The 21644-nt window shown below is 41.9% G+C and overlaps 1 protein-coding gene and 1 long non-coding RNA gene across 7 annotated transcripts in view; one reads left to right on the top strand and one right to left on the bottom strand.

Annotated features, from left to right (window-relative positions):
- Positions 1-857: 857 nt before the first annotated feature.
- LOC125006950 lies at positions 858-1724 on the top strand. The gene is made up of 2 exons (XR_007112623.1): positions 858-1023; positions 1114-1724. It is a non-coding gene; the product is annotated as an uncharacterized LOC125006950 (long non-coding RNA).
- A 7770-nt stretch (positions 1725-9494) lies between these two features.
- Positions 9495-21644, bottom strand: part of kif21b (kinesin family member 21B) — a 64754-nt gene continuing 52604 nt past the window's right edge. For 3 of the 6 annotated variants that reach the window (XM_047583338.1, XM_047583339.1, XM_047583340.1), the window contains 3 exons: positions 16398-16597; positions 13928-14064; positions 9495-11641 (listed from right to left, as the gene is read on the bottom strand). In XM_047583338.1, coding sequence (XP_047439294.1) covers positions 13965-14064; positions 16398-16597 — 300 coding nt within the window. In that variant the 3' untranslated portion in view covers positions 9495-11641; positions 13928-13964. The remainder of the gene's footprint in view (positions 11642-13927; positions 14065-16397; positions 16598-21644) is intronic. The other 3 variants (XM_047583341.1, XM_047583342.1, XM_047583343.1) reach the window with 1 other exon arrangement.

The raw sequence follows: 21644 nt of genomic DNA, 5'->3' as shown, positions 1-21644 counted from the left end.
TCTGCACTACAAGCAGAAGTGATTCTAGAAAAAAAAAACACAACTAGACTTGGTAATGGACAACAGAGCTGGACACCATGCTCTGCTAGCTACGTTAACTCATGTTAACCCTCAAAAAAAGAAGAAACTAACTAATGTCATGCCATGGATGTTATTTAAATGTCTACTTAGACTACCACCATTGAGGTACCTACTACTAATAATGGTCATTATCTGCTCCACTCGTCACTGTCTTATGTTCTTTTCTCCTCTCCCTCTTTCTTTCTTTATTAATTCCCCCCCAAAAAACGTCTTTTAATTTTAAATTAGGTACCATTGACACACTTAACTGCTTAAAAAATGCATGCGCGCAGCATCTCTACAGGGTCCCATGGGTGTGAACCTTCAGAGAGGTTTTCTAGAGTCATTGAAAACTTAGCACATTGCCACTTCTGGACTTTGAAGTATGTCAGCCCTCTGGTGCCCCCTACTGACCCGGGGTCTCGAGCAGTTCAGTTGCTCCTCAAGTAAGAGAATATTTCCCAGAATGTCAAACTATCCCAAGGCTGAAGTCTATATTCATGAAATGAAATACTTTTCCCTCTCATGTGCTTGAAGACACTTATTTTGCATTATAAAAAAAAAAAAAACACTGAAGAAGAAAGAGCATATTCTTCATAGGAGGATGTGTGAAAGCAAAGCTCAGGTTTTTAATTAATTTATGGAGTGTCACTGAAATCACAGCCGCAACTCATCCACGTGCTAAAAAAATCTGGGTCAGTCTGACATATTATGAGAACACATTAGAATTGGCTTCATCAGGTCAATTACTGTGAAGAGGGTTTTTATTAAAAGAAAGAACAAAATCTCACCGTATTGTGTTTTGAGGTAAACAGCTGTCAAGTGTCCTGATAAGGAGCCGAGTAGGTGGATAATGTTTGACAGGGCTGCTGTGATGACGGATCAAAGGTCCACGTCTGTTTTCCTGTCAGATCCACCTTCAGACATCAGAGGGATTTCTGTCTGGGAGCAAATCAGATCTGGGTGAGTGTGTTTCTGAAAATACTTCAACTCAATACTTCAGTGGAGTTTACAAAACTGCTTTCCAACACATGTGCACGTCAAAATCCAAAGGCATCATGGTGGAACTGGCCTTCTATCCGGCGGTGGCACTGATATATTTCTTTGGAGTGATGAAAGCCACGCAGGACGACCGGGTGGAGCTGGACGACCGGGCTTCGATGAACGTCTTCTGTCTGTTCGTGCTAGCGCAGCCGCTGTGCTTCATAATTGGGTCGTACACTGGCATGGCCACCTACCTGCTCACGGCGCTGGTTTCCTACAACTTCCTGCCGTGGAAGAAGTCAGAAAAGCCTGCGAAGGGGAAAGAATCGAAGAAGGCAAAGTGAGAACAAGAGACACGCGGCGCGGGACGTTTAAACTGCTTGCACAAAATAAGTTATGTGAAGAAATTGATGTGATATTTTGGCAAACAGTGCTTTAGCAGTTTAATCTGTTTCTGTAAATTTGTTGTATCTGTATCTGTGAAAAGTCCTTAGTAAGCTAAGTGAATCATTTTATGACGCAGCACAGGGCACAGCAGAAAGGAAATTCATGCTTGCTGTACCTTTGTGTCTGTTCGATGTCAATGAAGATGCGGGTGACAGACACGCACAGAAAAAGCTCCTACGAGCAGCCAGGAAAGACCAAAAGTAGAAAAAATAAACATGCACCGGATTCACTCACTTATGACTCATGTTTGTGTCATTTTAGCACATTTTTTTCTTTTGTTTTTATCCCCAATGTGCTTGTTTTCGGATCCATAACCAGAACTCCAAAAGCAGTACCTTTAAGGGGCAAGGAACCATATTTGGTTACTATTTGGTAAACTGTGCCTCTCAGTGAGGTGGTTTTCATTCAGTCAGAGAGGATCAAGGAAGCATTCTCAGGTCTAACCAAGGTCTAATGTGATCTACAAAGTCCACCTCTGTATGAGCACAATCATGTCCTAATGTTTTCTAATGTGATCATGTGTACTTGAATAAGCTCGTATGTTCTAATGCTCTGAACATGTTTACATTTTTTTTTTCATGAAAATTAAACATTTTGAAAAGTTTTACAAAAGTAAAAAAGTCTTCTTATGTCTTACGATAATAGTCTAGGGCAGGGGTCGGCAACCCTTAACACTCAAAGAGCCATTTGGATCCGTTTCCCACAGAAAAGAAAACACTGGGAGCCACAAAACCCCTTTGACATCTAAAATGAAGACAACACTGCATATATCGTTTTGTACCTCTATGTTAGGCCTATAGTGTGTTACATTTATGAAATGAAAGAACTGCTTCACAGAAAACGAACTTACATTTATGCATAAATACAGAGATTTATCCACGGTTGACTTACCTCGAAAAGTTTAATAAATGGCCTGGACATGCCGGCGGGTGTCGCACGTCGGCAGTTGTGACGTATATATTGAGCGACAAAAAAATAAATACATTTTATTTTAATGTTACAAGATCATCGTCAATTCAAATTTAGAATTATATTTAAAAAACGAACGCACTAAAATAAAAATACATTTGAATTAAATAATCGACAGCTACTAGTAACTGTGCTGCACAGCATTATGGGAGTTCAGTGTTTTTTTGGTTGATTACAACCATGAGTGCGGTGTGTCGCAAAATGTTTGGTTGATTATACATTTTATATATATATATTCCCTCACAAATTTAAATTCCTTTAAATTCACATTACACACAACTTATTTTAGTAAAGGGATAAATTATATTATCTTTCAGTCAGTGGCATTTCACTCATTCAGCAACACATGCACATGCACATTCCTCATGCACGTTGCACATGTTTGAAATAAAAAAAAAATGAATATTTGAACATGTGTATTATATGAATAGCTTAATATTGAATGCAAAATGATAATCCTGCTATATATTTATAAATAGCACTATGCTGACTTTGATATAGAACACATTTCCATAAAAAGTATAAAAATCATCTACTTGCAGCACTATAGCAGTGCCAGGTATTCAGTAAAGGTTAATGTGATATTGCTATGGGTAGACTTTGTTACCTTTGGGCATGCTCCAACTAGCAGTTTCCTCCATTTTGCAAAGCTAAGCTAACCACTGTTCATATATTAGCAAGAATTTCCTAGAAATGATTCCTTTCTGTGAGAAGAGACAATAAATCACTTTCCCATCCCAACTGCAAATTGAATTCTTTGTTCTAACACGCCGTCACCGCTCTCGACTGTGTGAAAGCAACAGACGAGAAAGAGCCAATGGCCTCTCGTCCTCCTTGACTTTGCACTGGATGACTGCATGTGTCACTGACTTAATAGCTGACAGTCTAAAATGCATCATGAAAAGTGTCAAAAAAAAAAAAAAGCTACCACAAAACATAATTATCCCAAACAGCGTTGTGTATTTTAATTATCCGCCCATGTTCAGGAGCGGCTGTGCGGCCCTCTGATGTGGTTAAGCCTGGTGGCCCAGAGTGTGTGTGTGTGTGTGTGTGTGTGGTGTGTGTAAACCCAGACTCCAAGAGAGAGTGTATAATGGGATTAGACTGTGCTATTTGGTTGATAGTCCGAGGCTTTGTTCAGCCATGGTGCAGATCCTCGCTGGGTATATCTGAGAAGCAGTGGGGTGTTTTTTTGATTTAGCTTTTTTGTTTTTTTTTTAGTAAGTATAAGTTGACTACTTTCCCGCAGCTTTAACATCTTCTTAAGTTCTTATATGTTTGTTTCCCACCATAAGTTATTTCCCGCTCCGTTTCCTAGGTGTGAATTTATGAAGGCTGTAAACTAAAGAGTTAATCACTGGCTGTAATGATGGCGTTTGCACAGTTATTATCTACGTCTTCCAAGGTTACAGAGAAAATCGTTTATCTTTTCCTCTCCATACATTTGTTCCATCCCCTATTAAAGTTGCTGTGCGGTGTGTTCTGTTCCTGTCACATGAGTAGCGCCGACTACCGCTCCACCGTTATTTTTTTAATTTTTTTTAAAAAAGGGGAATATAAAAAAATCTGCTGCTGCTCATTTATTGCCTTTTTGCTCGGGATTAGTCCTCCTCCCCCAGGCAGTCGTCTAAAGCAGAACTCATTACCCTCTTGTGATTCTTCATCTACCAATAATCCATTTCCACATTCAAGCTGGTTTCTTCTATGTGGCTAATTATCTCTACCCTGGCTCGCATTATCTTAAACAGGAGCTGTATTTACCGACCGACCAGGGGAAATCTTTTTAACCGGTAAAGTTTCAATCTCAAATAACTGCCGGATCGCGGCCAATACATCACTGTGATTACATAAGCTTTAAGACGACGATTAAAGCAATTAGTCAAAAATAAAAAATAAAAAATGGATTCATTGAAAGGATGTGAGGAAGGTCTTTAGGCACCTGTTATATCCAACAAGAGGTTTGTTTGAACTTCATAATACAAATTGCTAGTTTTATACTGAGAGCTGCTGCTGTGAATCACCAGCTCTGGAGCAGTGGGAACATTGTCGGTTAAATATTAAATTTACTGATTATGTTCATCCACTGCATCTTAGCTGAAGTCACTCCACCCTTCCACAAACAACCATTTTCCCTTAACTACCATCAGCCAACATTTTCCTCCCACATTAAATAACTTTGTAATTTTCCCTTTAGTTAGTTGATTATGATAAAACACAGGACAAATATTTAGGAAAATAAAGGCCACCGGCAACAAAAGTCTGGTAGAACATTTCCAGCAGCTTCTGGCAGATATTAAACGACCTCCCGAGGAAATGGAGACGCCTCTGACCTTTATTGTGTACTGAGTCTATATGTCGAGTCCAGTCTGCGATCCAGCTATAGACCCAGGTGCAAAGTAGTTGTAGTTGTGGAACTTGTTATTGCTCATGTCATGCCGGCACATAAGGGTCACCTCCGTCTCAGTGGTCATCACAGGAGTCTGCTTTGACCCTTCTCCGATAGGTTTCTCGAGTATGTTTAGCTTACAGGCAGTATTAGTCTTATACCTTGGCTTTAACATCAACACATACGCCCTCTAAAAGCTTAACAACAGCTCTTTCCTGTGGAGGCGTATGCCCGGCTACGACGCAGAAGTAAAACAAATCTGGCTTCAGGTTTGCTGAGCATAAAACTAGTGGAGTTTTGCAGGTTTTTCCTCTAAGTGGAAAAAAAAAAGCACTGGACATTTAAATGTTTCACCTGATGTTGATTTCCAAAGACTTTAGGACTTTAAATGTCTGCATCAACATTCAGTATTTTTGTATTCCTGATGTAATTTAATGCCAGATTTAAATTCTTTTTACTATACGCTCTAAGAGTAGTAATAGCTGAATCTTACATGGCTTTTATTTTTGTTCCACTGTGACAGATTGTCGTAAGACAGAGAGTGACGTATCAGCAAGTGAGATCAGACTAACTGGGACGTCGCGTTGCAATGAAACAGACGGAGGCATTCGCATGAAATTTCAGGAGTTTGCCGTGTGCAGAGAGCGGATGGAGCGCAGGCTGCTGGGAACGCGCGCACGGTTGCTTATTTGTTTGTGACAGGCGTCTTCAAATGGCTTGTGCCTCCTCCGAGGCTTTAATGGCTATCGTACATCACGACGCTCATGTCTCCCATCGTGGCTGGGACAGGCGCATCCCAACACAAGTTAATGATCAGAGTTTGCAAAGGAAATGAAGATTTACGAGTTGTGAGTCTTCAATCTCTACCACTGGAGTGAAAAAAAGGATGAGGAACAGCCCCCCCGGTGTCTGCCTGCCTCGCCTTTACAACCTCGCCTGTTCATCCCGAATGATCGAAAGTTGTTGCTCGTCCATCTGCAAGGTAAAGGATAATTTTCTTCGGTCTTCACTTGAGACAGAATACACCCAGAACTGAGAGTTGGAATCTGCACACAGCTGTGTAAATACTATAAAAGCCACATCACTCTGGTCATTTTTGCGGCTGATCGTTCAATATGTCAGACAATTGTGAAAATGCTCATCTCTGAAGGTTCCTGAAGGTTGTGCTGACATGTTCTGACACAATAACACGGAGTAAACGAACGAGTGTGAAGTTCAACGCGATCCCAGCTGGCTGCAGCCATATTTAAATAAACGCATCACGCCAGACGGCATCTGTTTGGAACTTATTTATTTTCTCGAGGGAACACTGGATCCTTCATTAAATATTTATTTACATGATTTACAGTCAAAACATATTTTACATGGCTTGGTTACATGCACATTATCATAGATTTAAAAAAAAAAAAACTGTACACATTTACACTCATTTAAGAGGGAGTAGTCTGTGCAATAAAAGGCACAGATGACCTTTGACCCTGCTTTTATGCCCCCTCCCCCACCCACCCCCCCACCCCTCCCAGGAGTTTATATTTCCCGGGCGCTGTCACATGTTGCGTTACCGTACTACACACACCTGGAGAGAAAACCACTGGAGCAGCTGCAGAAGAGACTTTGAGTGCGACAGAGGTTCAGTGCTGAGCGGCAGCGGAGCAGTGAAGTGCTCTCCTGATCAACAGCCCTCTAGACGGGGGCTAAACGTGATCCCACCTCCTCAGCAGCCCCGGGCAACATGAGAAGAGTCTTTTCAGCCGTAATGACGGCGCAACCAGAGAATCCGCTCAGAACAGAATTCGACAATCTGTAGGGCAATCTACAATCTTCAGGAGAGGTTTGTCACAGACTTTTTAGATGACTATCAATGCCCTACATTTACATTCTGTCAGCGGAGACGTGAGGCTACTGCTGAGGCTCCTTACACTACTTAGATTTATCCTCTAAGACTCATAAGATGGACTGGCTTAGGTGGAAGCGCTAAAGGTGGTACGGTAATCACCCGGTCAGTTTGACTGGCGGCCTGGCTTCGCGCTCCGTCCTGTGGTCACATGTGGAAAATTGCCTTCCCGTGAAAATTGATGCAGTTTACCTTTCGCTTTCAGCCGATTGACCATTCGATAAACCACACAACCATGAGTGTGATTGTGCAGTCAGAGCTTTGCATCCGGGGCAGAGCTGTGAAGCTTTGGATTTGTCAGTATGGTGGAACAGCGCATGTCCCTCCAGCAGGATCAGTAGTACTTATTTATAGGGTGTTGAGAGCTGAATCTACTTTATTCTCCTTAAAGTGTAAGGAATGGATAAAAAAACAAAAAAGTTTTATGTTAGCATGAATTACTCCTTTTCTACCTCTGCAAATAGACCGGAATTATTTCCAAAAGCAAATGGCCAGTTTGTTAAGGGTTATAGAACCATAGACTGTATAAATATAGACGAAGGAACTGTTCATTAAAGTGAAACCAAAGCAAGTAGAGCTCCCCCTGGTGGCTGGCTGTAGTATAGGTCATAAGCTCCACCTCCTCCATGTTAGTGGATGGGACTTGAGCCAAACTAAAGCACTATGTCAATATGTCAATTTATAAAATTTGGGGGAAATTTTCAGTAGAACTACTCCAGCCATACCTTTGTTAGACAGAATATGTTGGGGTTGCCTATCCATTATTCCTTATATGCTTCAAGTAACAGCGTAAGTAAAGGAATAAATCTAAATTTCCAGCTACTGTATGTTTTCCTATCTGCAGTATTCACGTTAAGATTTTTGGCCGCTACCATTAAAAAAAAACAAGGTTGACAGGAGTACGAACAACAAGTCGGGGTAATGAGGCTTAGCAAATGGTCAATTCATTGTTACCCTGGGTGCAGAACATACTCATGTTTATCACGACAGTTTCTTCAGCGGATCAGTAGGGGGCGCCAGTGTTGGAGATTTGAAACCACGCTGGCAAACTGAAACCTGATGCTAAACGGTTCATTAAATGCTGCAATTTGCTCTTTTTGGAAAGTTTAATTGTTGCAAAACAAACAGGAGTGTGTTTGCGGTCAGTAATGTTAGGACATACACCTGAATGGCTGCATACAACCAGGGGAAACCTCCTGAAAGGTTTATATTCTCAGTAAAAAGGGACGTTTTAACCGTCATGTTACATATTGTAATATCAGCTACATCATTATCACTGCTCACTAACCCTACTGTATATCTAAACAGATGTGTTCTTTTTCAGTTTTAGCCGTTTGCTGTAAACTAAAGTCTAAAACGCGGCTCAGCACCCGTCTGGAAAACAGCCTGTAGAGTGTTCACAGCAGCGCGTGTTTTCCAAAGTGCATGTAAATTACAGAAAATAAACCGAGGCCACCTGGTTAGAAATGAGTCAGTTAGCCTCGTCCCCTCCCTCCCTCCCCCCTACCTCCCCCCCGTGATGTCTGAAAAGGTATGACACAACTATTTACACATCATCAAGTAATCAGGTGGTGCTGAAAGGGGCCAACATCACAGCTTGGGGCAAATTTAGACGGGGCTCATCTGAGCAGGTCAGATGGGAACGCGGGGCATCTACGTGTAGCTTCATATGAAGCAGAATTTACGAATTAAAAGCGTTTTTTTTATATATTTTTTTTTTAACACGCTGTTGACTGTTTGCGCTTCACTATCCACACAATCATCCTGATTCTCGCGTGATTCCAATAGCAAATCAAGTCAGACGTTGATAATTTAGATTGGCAATTCAAGGATGAATTATTTGCCCCGCTGAACTGCTGCGTCTGCGAGATGTCCAATCAACCGATCAGCACCACCAGGCTCATGCATCCTTCAGCAAATGGTACAAGCGCGGGGCGCCACGGAGGGCGCCTAAAGCTGCAGCACTACAAGAGTTTCTCTAGCAATAAGCAGGAGTCTGGAGAAGTGAAACTAAAAGAAAGAAAAAAGAGACAGAGAAGTCTGTCTTAGCATTATTAGCACATGAAACATATCACTGAGCTGGTAGAGCAGGGTCAGTTTGGCTAGTTGGCACGGATAAATACACGGTGTACGGAGAATTATATAACCCACGTTATAGAGGTTAATTTCCCTACTGACCACATTTTGTACCACTCACTCCAGTTTTATAGGCAAACTACTATACAAACAACATATTTTACACATACTTTAAACAAGTAATTATAGTCAAAAATCAGTGCAAGTCTTTTAAGAGTTGCAAGACTTTCAGCTTTGGCCAGATCGGGAAGATGCTATTTAAAAATGTGTGTACATTTTTTTTGCACACTAAAGCACAGTACGTAGATAACAGGTAAAGGGTAATAAATGCAAAAGCAAAACCTGGCAAAATAAAAATAAAAAATAAATAAAAATTACATTTTACAAAAGGGGGCCGAAAAACACTGATAGTACCATTATTCTCCAAGCTGAAAAAAAAAAGGAAAAGAAAGAAAATCTCTCAAACATGGCATTTGGTCGATCCAGAAAAGCTACGCTAAATTCACAGGGTCACATTAAGACTGACTCAAATCATCCTTCATCCTTTACCTGAGTTTCTAATCATAGCAAAATATTGTTTCGTCAAATGAACCCCATCCACGTTGGTTGCATTTATAACAACAATCCCCCCCCAACCCCAACCCGAAGCCCCCAACCCCCCCCCAACCCCACCCAACATAACACCAAAACTCCTAGAATTGCTTTTGGAGAGTGTGAGCAGCTTCAAACTCATGTTGGACACATGAAACAGCAGCAGTACGTACTCGCTTATTAGAGCACACGTTATCGAACACATGATGAAAGTACTTATTACTTTTAGCCAATATGAACGCTGTTTATGATCCAATCACTATATATTCAACTACATACTTGTATGTCTCTGGGTGTCTCTGTAAGGAAAAGTGCACAAAGAAAATCACCAAAATACGTATTTCTTTTTTCTTTTTTGTTGTGGTATTGGCATCCTGAACAATGTATTTTTTTAATTGAGCCGTAAGACACGATGTGTGTGCGCGGCGAGAAGCTTTAAAACGCTTCCTCTCAGTTTGGAGGGTGACAGAAACACTCCTTAAAGTGATGTGAGCCCACGCTGTTTTCACCTTTCAGAAGCATCAGACAAACAAAAAAAGGCAACACACACACACACACAAAAAAAAAAAAAGGCGACTTTTTAAGACTCGCTGTTGCCTGTCGGTGCGCGTACGTGCGCGCGTTTTTTTCATTAAAGACGCACTAAATCAACACAGCGAGGGATGCCAGGACCTATCGGGCGTGATGGATAACCGGAACATCCACTGGAAACCTCGGTTTGTGCACGCGTTACGCGTTGCCCACACGCACAACCCCGCCACTTAAAACAGATTTGTACATCAGTGCACAGAGTACAGAAGGTTTATTCCTCTCTGTAAGTGTAGCAGCAAATTCGTGGGTGGAAGAAAATTGGGACTTTAATAAAAAAAAAAAAAAAAATAAAAAAAGAATCCCTCTCAGTTATGACCTACTTTCCCCCAAGTTATCTTGAGTGAAAGGAAGCTGCTGGAGCTGCGAGACCTCTAATTAAATTGGCTTCCTGTAGAAGTTTTGTAGCTGTGAAGGAGGCGGACTCCCCAGTAAGGGCGGTCAGTCCGACGCGCTGCCGCTGGGAGGCAGGAGGACACTATTGCCGCTTCTGTGAGGGATAAATGACAGGTATGGGCCACCTACTGTAGACTGGTGTGTATATAATGATTTGGCACTTTGGCCTCGTTGCAGTACCTTTATCACAAATCCACGAGGAGAGCGCACTGGTTGTGGGGTGTTTCTTATTTTTTTTTCCGCAACGGCTTGCGCTTTACAGTGGAGACGATGCAGGTCCTCCAGGACGCGTGGACGCGTGCTCTCCTGCTTGCGAGGTCAGCAGCCAGACGGCCACGGAGGACGCGTCCACGCGAAGACGAAGAAGAAGAGCCAAATTAAGACGTCAGAATGTCAAGCACCGGGTGTTTATACACGGGGACCCGTAGAAATGGTCCTCCCCACCACGTGCCACTGCTCCAAAACAACTGAGGTAGGCAAAATAATAAATTAATAGTCATTTAAGAAGAAATTACACGACCTGGAGTGTCAGTGATTAATGGGGGGAAAAACAAACTGAGGGGGCGACGTTTAACCCAAGATCAGCGTCAGTCCGTTTGACCCGCCGCACAGTTTGATTGTCCCATGTGTTCAGGATCAAATCCTGAATGAAGGAACAGGGTCTGTTAGCCGGTTAGTTAGCGTCCGTCTGGGGGTTTGAATTCCGATCACGTCTTGATTTTCCGGCAAAGTATACGTGAGTAGACGCGTCTCCGAGCGGATTCATCACTCACTGTCTGAAACCTTGGTCAGAGAACAGAAGGACACTTTTTTCCATTTAATACCAGTTGTGGCAGTTGTCAGGTCAGGAGAAAAAAATTACTTAACCCCGTGTTTTCCCGTGTTTTTTTTTTCTAAAGTAGCACCACATCCTGAATGGCACTTTCAAATTTGGCAGTTAAAAGAGAAAAAAAAAATAAAAAATAAAAAAATCGTAAAGGCAAATTAATTTCTTGGGAAACACATTTCACCACGGCTTTGTTGTGTAGCATCGTGTCAGAGGAAGGGAGGAAAAAAATAAAAAATACGAAAAAACAACATGATTGCCTTGGAAACAGTGATTTCAGTGTCACGTCTCAGCGCTAGAAGTGCCCGGGTCGCAGATCAGGGGCTGGAGCTTCGGCGAGATGGCAGACAAAAGAGCCACGGACGCTTCGGTTTCTCACCTCTTCCTCCACGCCTTCGACAGCCAGATCTTCACCGTCTTGTCACTGGAGTGGCAGAGAGAGAGGGTGGGATGATAAGAAGGGAGAGAAAATAACAGAACATCAATCAGCCGGTCCTCCCTTCAAAACAACTCAGTGTACATCAGGCACGACACAAAGACACGGACTTCAGAGTGCGATTCAAACACACACAGTCTTCATTAAAGGCCCTGCTCTACTGTGTCAATAGATAAAAAAAAAAGTTTAGAAGTTTAGAAGTGTAACTCTGCAACAAGTAAATCCGGTAAATCAGCCTGCGCAGTTACTCCTGACACCATATCAGACTTTGATGGACGATGTATTGTCACAAATTATTGTATTATTTTCACTTATATGGCATAAACATAAATAAAGGAATAAACTTTTATTTCTTAAGAGCATTATGTCAAGAACTTTTAAATATCCTAAGTAAATAAAATAAAGAAAAAACAATAAAAATGCAGTGGACTCTCATTAAAGGGCTGCATGTATTTTTTAATGTAGCGAACTCCGCTACGTGTGAGCGACCTGTTTCGTTTATATTTACTTTGTCGTAACTGGACTGTTGGGGCGAATGCTAGCTGGGAAAACTGGACTGGACGATTGTGTTTCAGGTGCACGTGCAAGTTGGCTGAATTGCCTTTTTTCGTTGCCTATACTTTCACATAGTTAGCTTCTCTCTCACTTGCTACTAGCTAGCGATGTGCGGATCGATACTGAAATATCGGTACTTCCGATATCAGGTATTTATGCTCTACAATCGATTCTCAAATCAAAACATCGATATTTTCGCTACTTCGCTGACTCGAGGTTAATGTAGGAACACAGTGGAAAGTAAACTAAACTATTGAGTTGTGGCAACACAACAAACCTCTTGAAACACTTCAGGTTAAAACCACAACACAGAATATGAGGCATTTATGAGGAGGAGGACAGAAGTTGTTCTGTTGTTGTATTAGCTCGGCTATATAGCAAATATATAGACTTAAAGAGTTACCCTGATGTCTTGTATTCTCTATGAAGCTATAATTAGGAAATATACATTTTTTTTTAGGTTCATTAGTCTGTATTTACACTAAGTATCAGTTTCGGATTGGTATCGCTGATACCAGTATCGGATTGGAAAGGGAAACGGTATCGAACATCACTCCTACTACACAAAGAAGGTGGATGACTGACAGGAGGGTTCACTCCATTCATTCCTCTATGAACCAACGCACAGAGTGAACCCCGTTGTCATCCGGCCTCTTTGGTAAAGAGAGAGAGACATGACGATGAGTCAAGGCCGGCAAAATTACTGAGTCCGTTTTCATTTATCGTGCGATTAATTGATTATCGTGACAGGCCTATGCACAACAACAACTTTATTTTCCAACTGACTGTGCAGCCTCTGTTCCCCACCGTGCTCGTCCACTGAACAACACACAGGACATCATCGCATCCCTCTTCAACACTCGTCCGAGAAGCGCATCAGCCTTTTTTCGGTAAATACACTAATGGCGTTCTCATTAATGGAGAAAACTCTGGTGCCCCCCTAAATATGTAGCTCCAGTCGAACTCCATCAGTCGGCACCGTTCATCATCACAGATGGATCCGTTTAATCTCTCAGAAGGAGCCGAACCGGCTGAACTCGTGAGAGCGGCGTCCGTCTTTTCAAAAGAGGCAAAGCAAACACGTCGGGTCGTCCTATTCAAGCGGAGCAACGTGCACCGACAAATATGGTTCCCGCACGGTAGAAAGAGGATTCAACCACGAGTTACTTTCAATCACAGCATTTACATGCGTAATATATTCCGTCTTTTGCCCTTATTCTGGAAGAGTTAATGATTCCTCTCAGCTATTTACACGGATATTGAAAGCAAATATCCCACTTATATTCTTATTTACATGCAGCAGTTTTTCTTTCTTCTTCTTTCTTTTTTTTCCTCTTTCATTCCTTACATCGTCTTCTGTTTCCCTTGTTGACCAGATACGTGAGTTTTATGTTTCTTTATCTTTACTTTATTAGTTAGTAGTTAGTTTACAGTACAAACCACAAACGAGACTCATAGTTTTGAAAAAAAGCTCTGTCTTTATCTGAAAATGCTCTTTTTGGATAAAAACCTAATTCCAAATTTTCGAAATTAATATTTGTGTGAATATTTCCACACTGGAAACAATAAACAAAACCACTAACTACGACACGCAACAAAAACAAACTAGGCTGCAAAAGACAAGACAACAGAAGCAGGGGGGGGTCGAAAACAGAAAAAGCAAAAAAAGAGACAAGTAAAGAAAACTCAAAGTAGGGAGAAGAAGGTGGAAATGAGTACCAGAGGAGGGGAGGGTTGGTGATCAGAGAACGGGCAGTCATGGGAGGCTGGTGGCTCGGCCCTTGATGGCCAGGACCCGTCGAGGGAGACACGGGGTCAAGCCTGGCACATAGTTCCACAGCTTCACCCTGCAGTCACTGGGGTGGACATTAGGAGGAGGAGGAGGAGGAAGGTAGGAGGAGGAGAGGAGTTAGCCAGAGTTTGAGAGACCAAGAGGGAAAATTTGCCCCGAGAATAGATGAGAGCAGAAAGCAGCGAGATTGAGGATGTGATTAAGAATCAGAGGGTGCGGAGGAGAAGAGAAGGACAGGACAGAAGCAGAGGGACGTTAGTGAGAAACGTAGACGGAGAGATGGACTGAGGAGACCAGAAAACGTTCTGCTCACTCACACACACACACATTATGTTTGTCTGCAGTGTTGGGCCAGTTACTACAAAAACGTAATGCATTACTTATTACGTGTCACTGTAATTCCAAAGTAATTAGTTACATTATAATGTGAATGTCTTTGAACTGTAAGGCATTACATCACTTTTAAGTTACTTTTAAGTTACTTTCACCAAAATAACTGGAAATAAGGATTTTGTATCTGATTTTATTCAGTGTAGCTCATTTCCACGTCCAGTAGAAGGCGATGTGGAATAATAATTAAGCTAGGCTAAAGCTAACAACAGCAGATTATAATAGCTGCAGTTATGGTTCATGGCGCAGTTCATAATTCATTGAGATAGAGAGACTGTAACTTTAGGTGTATTCATGATAACAAAAAACAACATCAGAGGGTACGCACTGACGTCACTGCCCCCGAGTGGGAAAAACACAGTGAAATGCATCAGTAAATACAAACAGACGGGGAAAAATGTGATCAGATCAAATTAAGGACAACTGGATTATTTTTTACAGTTTAGACACTATTAAAGCCTTTGATTCAAGCTAATACTGATAATCTCCATGTTCATCTGTCACTTTTTACCACTTGGTGGTCGTAACCATGGAGACCAGCTGTGACATCACACGCATACCCTCTATATTGCTGGAAGCCACTACTGTATAATTTAACTGAACACCTAAAGAAAGCTGACACCGCGCCATCGTTTAGCGTCACACACAAAATGAACTTCACTATAATGTTCTTCGTATCCTTTTCTCTGATGAACTGAAAATAATGAGCGTAAAGTCCATCTGGTGAAAGTCCGACTGTCATCTTCTCCTCAATCAGCTGTTCTCTACTAACAGGAAGTTAAAAAAATTTTTTCTCCTCTGCTAATCTCTTGATTAATTTAGTTAATTTCGGGTTTAAAATCCGATCCAATCAATTCTTACATTTATACCAAGTAAAATATTACAGTAATTTTTACCGTGTTACAGTAAAAAGTAATGCATTACAGTAACTGCATTGCTTTCGTAATGCGTTACTCCCAACGCTGTTTGTCTGAGCTCAGCAAAACACAGAATTAAGACAGAAAACAGGTTGTAGCGTGACGCTCTCTGAGCAAATCGAGGCTGGCGCCGATTATAGCGCTTGAAATGAAGCCAGTGTGAGGTAGTATATCACTCATGTCGGGTGGACATTTTACGCTCTACTCGAGCAGCTTGAAAAACATAAACGCTGTGTTTTTTTTTCTCTGGCCGTCAACTACAACTTCTCACCGCCAACGAACCCCAAGGTGAACGCTACGAACGGGTGTCAAGTGTGAAATTGCTGTTTAGCAGCAGGTTAATACGCACTTTGCATTTTAGAAAAGAGCTGTGTCACAGCAGCACTGACTCTGAATAAACAAAACAAAACTGAAAAGACTGTGGTGCACAGATGTGTTTGTAATAGTTTTTAGAAGAGAACAGACCCAGAGGGTTGAACCAAAATCTGACTTTGCTAATAGCGAATACTTTTAGACCAACTGATTTATGGTTTTGTTGTGTTGATGGGATTTGTTGAGACAGACACATTGGCTGCCAGATGGCCTTTTTCCTGATTCAGATTAATGATAATTATATATTTTTTTAACCCTTTTAAGACCTGAACATCCGCCTGCGCATAAATAAAAACCTTTGAATTACCGTAACTCACCGATGGACAAAATTCAAAGTGTGGCTGAACACTGGGAAGTCACACATTACGGTAATGATGACGCAGGTTGGAGAGCGACGCAAGACCAGGGAGACCCAGGAAGAGAGAGTGGTTTGGAGGAATTTGTTGGTAAAAGTTAGTTACACCCTTGAGATGTCAGGAAGGTCTTCCAGCACAACTTCCCAGTGTTCAGTCACACTTTGAATTTTTGTAGAGCAATTTACTAAGAGTTACGGTAACTCAAAAATTATTAATTCAGGCTTTAAAGGGTTTTAATTCAACCTGCTGGACAGAGAACAACCAATAAGCACGACCTGACACATGATTAAAGCACCACGATAGGAGACAGATTTAGTTTCAGACGAACGGCGGTGGAGCATACACCGTCTGTAGAAGTTTACCTGGACGCGGTGAAGATCTGCCTCGAGTTGGTGCATATGGCGTTGATGGGGCTCTCGTGACCCCTGACCTCCCCGATGGGGGTGAAGTTGTCCACGTTCCACACCTTCAGCATGCCGCCCCGACAGGCGCTCAGGAGCATGGGCCGGCCCGGGACGTAGGCCAGAGCGCACACCCAGTCCTTGTGGGCGTTGGGGATTTGCTGTGGGGTTGAGGCAGAGACAGGGAGAAAGATATTAAAGCTCACACTTATACGCTCGCGCATATAATAATGCGGCAGCTTTTAGGGCAGCTGCGTGCGCGCGAGTCATCTGGGTTAGTGCGGACATGAATCATCACCTGTAAACCAGGATGCTCCTTTAGTGGAAAGTAGCGTCGTTGCTTGGCAACATACAAGGAGGGTTGAGACTCATTAAGAGACTATATTTAGACTCAATGCCATAGTTATTCTTAGCTTGTGTGTCTGTGTGTTTATAAACTGACAACATGAACGGAGGATGAAATCGCAGTGACGCAAACCTGTGTTCCTTAGATGGACAGCGGAGAAAAGGCAAATGAAGTCTAAAAACAAGCGTTTATTACGTGCAAAGTTTGTGTTTCACTTGCATTCATTTCATGCTGCAGAGTGACTGATTGTGAAGGTTAATTTATGGGCAATTCCAGCCGTTTTGTTTTTCTAATATTGCCAATGTGCAAAAACCAATTTGGACTCCACACAGGGCATTATCCAACTTTTATTACACCTCTGCGTTTTTTTTTATTTATTTATTTTTTTATTCTGTTTATCTCAGGCAACTGGGCTGTAGATTTATTCAGCTCTAAACAGCGGCGCGCGCGCACATGACGGTAACATTCATTATGTTAATCCGCTGTTTCCTGTTGTGTTTTATTTGCTCCTGTCATTAACTTCTATTTTCATACTTTTTTTGCTTTTAATAAGGCTGAAAATAAAACATCGCGCCATTATTTTATCCATCAAGGATTCAACAGACTAATTTGTTTGTGGTTATGTTCCTGCACGTCTCCCATGTCGCAGTAGTTCGGACTTCAATCAAATTTCCTCTCCGACGTAAAGCATGTTTCACTTCTCTTTCAGTAAATTATTATTTAAATAAGGTAATTTTGAGTTAAAAGCGAACTCCAAGTCCTTCTCTGTTTAGTGATTCTCACTGAACAATAGCCTGAGCCGAGACTGATTGAAATATTGTGAGTGACATTATCCAAATGGCTATAATTTGCTGTGCACCACATAATCTTAGTGCAGATATCACTTCGCTTTGAATAAACAATGGTGCGTGTTTAGAAACAACATGACTCAGTGGCTGTGAAGAATTTACTCTTGGCACAAATGCGCACACACACACACACACACAGGTCCACGGCTGTGTTCAGTTACACCGACGGTACAATAAACCTGCGGATTAATTACAGAGCCACATCTACTGCATCAGCATGTCGTCGTCGTCGTCGTTGTTGTTGTTGTGGTTGTGCAGGGAGGAACGGATGAATCTCTTTTAAATTAATTTATTAAGCGCCATCGACACCAGAAGAATCACTAGAGGATGCACCACGTTTAAAGTTTAAAGGGATGTAAATATTGGAAACAAGGGAGCGCTCTCTATTAAGGGTTGTACCAGCTATGACCAGTTGACTTCACTCCTGTGCTGAGACATTTTAAGCAGGAGGTCGACTAGTCCATCAAGTGTGTGTGGAAATACTTGACTGAAGATGAAGCCCAATTAAATGATATTATTCAGGTCAAATATGTAAATTTGTGCGCAAAATATTTGGGCGCAAACAATTTTTGTGTTGTGTGAAAAAAAGTCACGTCGTTAGCTTCTATGTTGATCAGTTTTTTAACAGTAACTGTTAGAACCTGTGTTTGTTCTTGTAGTGTTTTTAAAAATACACTGAAATAATATGAAAAAATGAGAAGTTTGCGAAATTTTGTGCTAAACCTGCTACGTTCGCGCTCACATCCTGCGTGCATGGCCTCGGGGGCTAAGCCTCCCCTGTCCTTAAAACCTAGTGATGCCCCGGCTGCACATCAACAATTTGATGGTGAATTTCATTGTCTAAAGCAGGAGTCTTCAACTGGACCAAGGATCCAAAACTGATGGAGAGATTCGGCCTAGTGCTATTTATATATATAGATTATTATTATTATAATTTTGCATTCAATATTAACCTATTCCTTATTCCTTTATTAATATACGTTTGGATTCATAACGTGTATTTAAGGAAACATACATTTGTGGGGGAAATTAAAAATATATAAAAAATGTCTAATCAACCAAAGATTTTGCGAAAGTTATTAGACCTTTAGTGACTTTTTTTCTTTTTTTATCCCTGCTACACTGTCTTATCTTCCAACACACTGTGAAGTGTTCGATACTATTGATGGTGACGATTTTCACAGAGAACACATATCTGCATGTACAGCTCACAGTGTTGATAAGCTCATGTTGTATTGTATTTGTCGACATTGTTGCTGTGGTTCTAAAGCGTCTTTCTTTTTTCTTCGTTGACGAGCGAGAGCCGCACATTAGACGTGTCGTGACCATGTGTTCAAGCGTCGATGAGCAGCAGAAAAGCCTCCGTAGCCTCTTCTGTGTGAGACGCTACAATATATTAGCCGACTGTTAGCGAACCTGTTGGTGCTGCAACGTCAGAACTGGATATGTACATCAGCAGAAAACCTGTTTTTTTGCCATAAACATCCACTCACTACACAGTGTATTTTGTCAATTTTATCCATTTGAGCTAGACAAGTAATTTGGCACATCAACATATTAGACATTAAAAAATAAAAAATAAGAGCCAATATATTATAACCCTATTATTTTACTGGAAATGATGAATATTGGCCTAGAAATTTCAGTATTAGATGGACTTTCTACTAGAATATTTATAAAATATATGTGGCTATAGGCTGTGTAACTGCACTGTCAATTTACAGAGCTGAAAAAAAAAATCAATTCCTCTTCTTTTTATTGTTAAGTTCCTTAGCCTTGAGCTAACGCCACCTTGGCGAGAGGCGTGTGCTGTAGGTGCCGAGGTCAGCGGATTTTGTTACTTGCAGATGGATTGTGTAAGCCAGAAGAGGTTGAGAAAAGAGCGTGCGGCAAGAGGTGCACACGGGAAAACAGAAATAATCAGAAAGTTCTCACTTGCGCTTTTACCACACTGTAAAAACTTTATGCGTGTGGGTGAAAATGTGTTAATTCCAAACACCTCGCAGAGAGCAGCAACACGCAACGCACCGACAGACCCACACATCTGAAATAATTTGGGAAGGTATATTGTGATATTCATCAAGCAAGAGGGAACGTCTACGTCTACAGTAATTATAAACAAATTGCTTCGCGTATCCCTAAAGGAAAACCGTGGTGGTGTATGCAGTTTAGCGGATAGGTCAGAGCAGAGTATACTGTAATATATTCTACGATACCCCAAGCCACAATTTGATCCCGTTACATAATTAGACAGACTACTGAGTTAGAGAGGCTGTAAAATAAAAAATAAAAATGTGTTGGCTGCTTCATAAATGAGGTTAAGGTCATATGCCACAGACCGCAGCAGTGACTGAGCTGATTCAATTCAGCCTTGGAAAGCAAATGCTAATGTCTTGGTGCGTTCGTGTTGCGTCTGTTCAAGTAAACAAAGGCCAAACAGAAGTTATTGTAAAACAACTTGAGAGAGAGCGCTGCTTGATATGCATAATACTGCGCATGCAAAGCCCCATCCACCCACGAGATCTGTTATTATTATGCATTATGAGCATATGCAGGCAACAGAGGATACACTGGAGAGAGAAAGAAGACGTAGAGTACACACGAGTTTGCATGGCTACGTCTTTGTGAGGACATTCAGTGACACCGGCTGATTCGACACGTCAACATCCGACAACTGTTCTGTGATTGGTCAGAAACTGGGAGTTTGGGCGGTTAGTGCGGAAAAGCCGCTGCGAGTGGGTGCATGCCGAATGAACGGGGTGATCCGACAGACAACGTTGTCAAAAAGTCCCACATTTCCCATGACGTTTACCGCGTCCGGTGTCGTTTGGTGCAGTGGGAGCGCCCTATGAGGAATTCCCCTCCCCGGAGTTCAGCGCTCGAGTTTCTCGTGAAGTATAAATGACCAAAACTAACAAATTTCCTGCTTCTTGTGGAAACATGCAACTACCAAGTGGACCGATCACAGCTCTTGTGCTCGTGTCGCCGCGGTGTGTAGTTACATTTCTGGGGAGATGGACGTCAGCTACGACGCTTTAGGCTTGGAGAAGGTGTCAACTTAACACAGAAGCCTAAACAGTGGGTAACCACTACCTCAATCGTAATCGTAACCTAATTAGACCCGAAAACCAAGTCTTAACCTTCAACCAGCTTTATAAAGAAGTGAGGACTTTGGACAAACCGTGTAAAACTCCTCAACAGAAGTGGTCCTCAGAAGGATGGCGCTACAAGAACACACACACTCTCTTTCCCCTCTGGTACCTGTGATGCATGTGGGCTCTAACACCCCGATGTTGACACAGCGCTTTCCTGCCACATTACACACGAAGACACTGTTGACTCTCTCCACAGAGCGAGCGCTCGGCGCAAGGGAAGACACGAAGGGAGCGCCGCCCGCCGCCTGAACCCTCGACCGCCGGCAGCAGCCTTAATGTCAGCCTTCATGTCTAGAAGTAACCTTCAAATAAAAAGGCTGCACTGTTTTCACTCAGCCTGTGTCTGTATATTTGACACAATCAACTTAATATCGGTCAGAACAACCCAAGAAAGTTTGAGAACGTTTTTTTTTTCTGCGCTCATTCAGTCCAATTCACGCTCGTCATCGTTTCTGAGGCAATCTCTCTGCAGCCGCTTTTCACAGATTTATTCAGGCACTTAGCAAAATATGCGGCAAGATATCGCAGGCTGTCTGGTTCTGCATCTGTCACGGCGCACAGACAATGCTGCATACGAGCTGCCAGACGAACGCGAGATGTGAGCGGAAGTGCAGCAGGGCTCTGGATCCAGGCGGGCGAACGGTGACTGACTTCATTACTCATCAGTTTTTTTAATTGTTAACTGTGATTTGATGAAGCGTCAGAAGAGACAGATGTGTAAAATAAGCTGTGGTAGCACTAAAAAAGAAAAAGAAAAAGAAAAAAAGGTTGCGCAGTAGGAACAATAAATCCTTCCACCTAAAAATTGCTAATTGCGGCTTGTTGTCTGTAGATTTTAATATAAATATGTGTTAAATAT

The sequence above is a fragment of the Mugil cephalus genome, chromosome 4 (assembly GCF_022458985.1).
Source record: "Mugil cephalus isolate CIBA_MC_2020 chromosome 4, CIBA_Mcephalus_1.1, whole genome shotgun sequence".
Lineage (NCBI taxonomy): Eukaryota > Metazoa > Chordata > Actinopteri > Mugiliformes > Mugilidae > Mugil > Mugil cephalus.
This window is presented reverse-complemented; position numbering and strand designations above follow the sequence as displayed.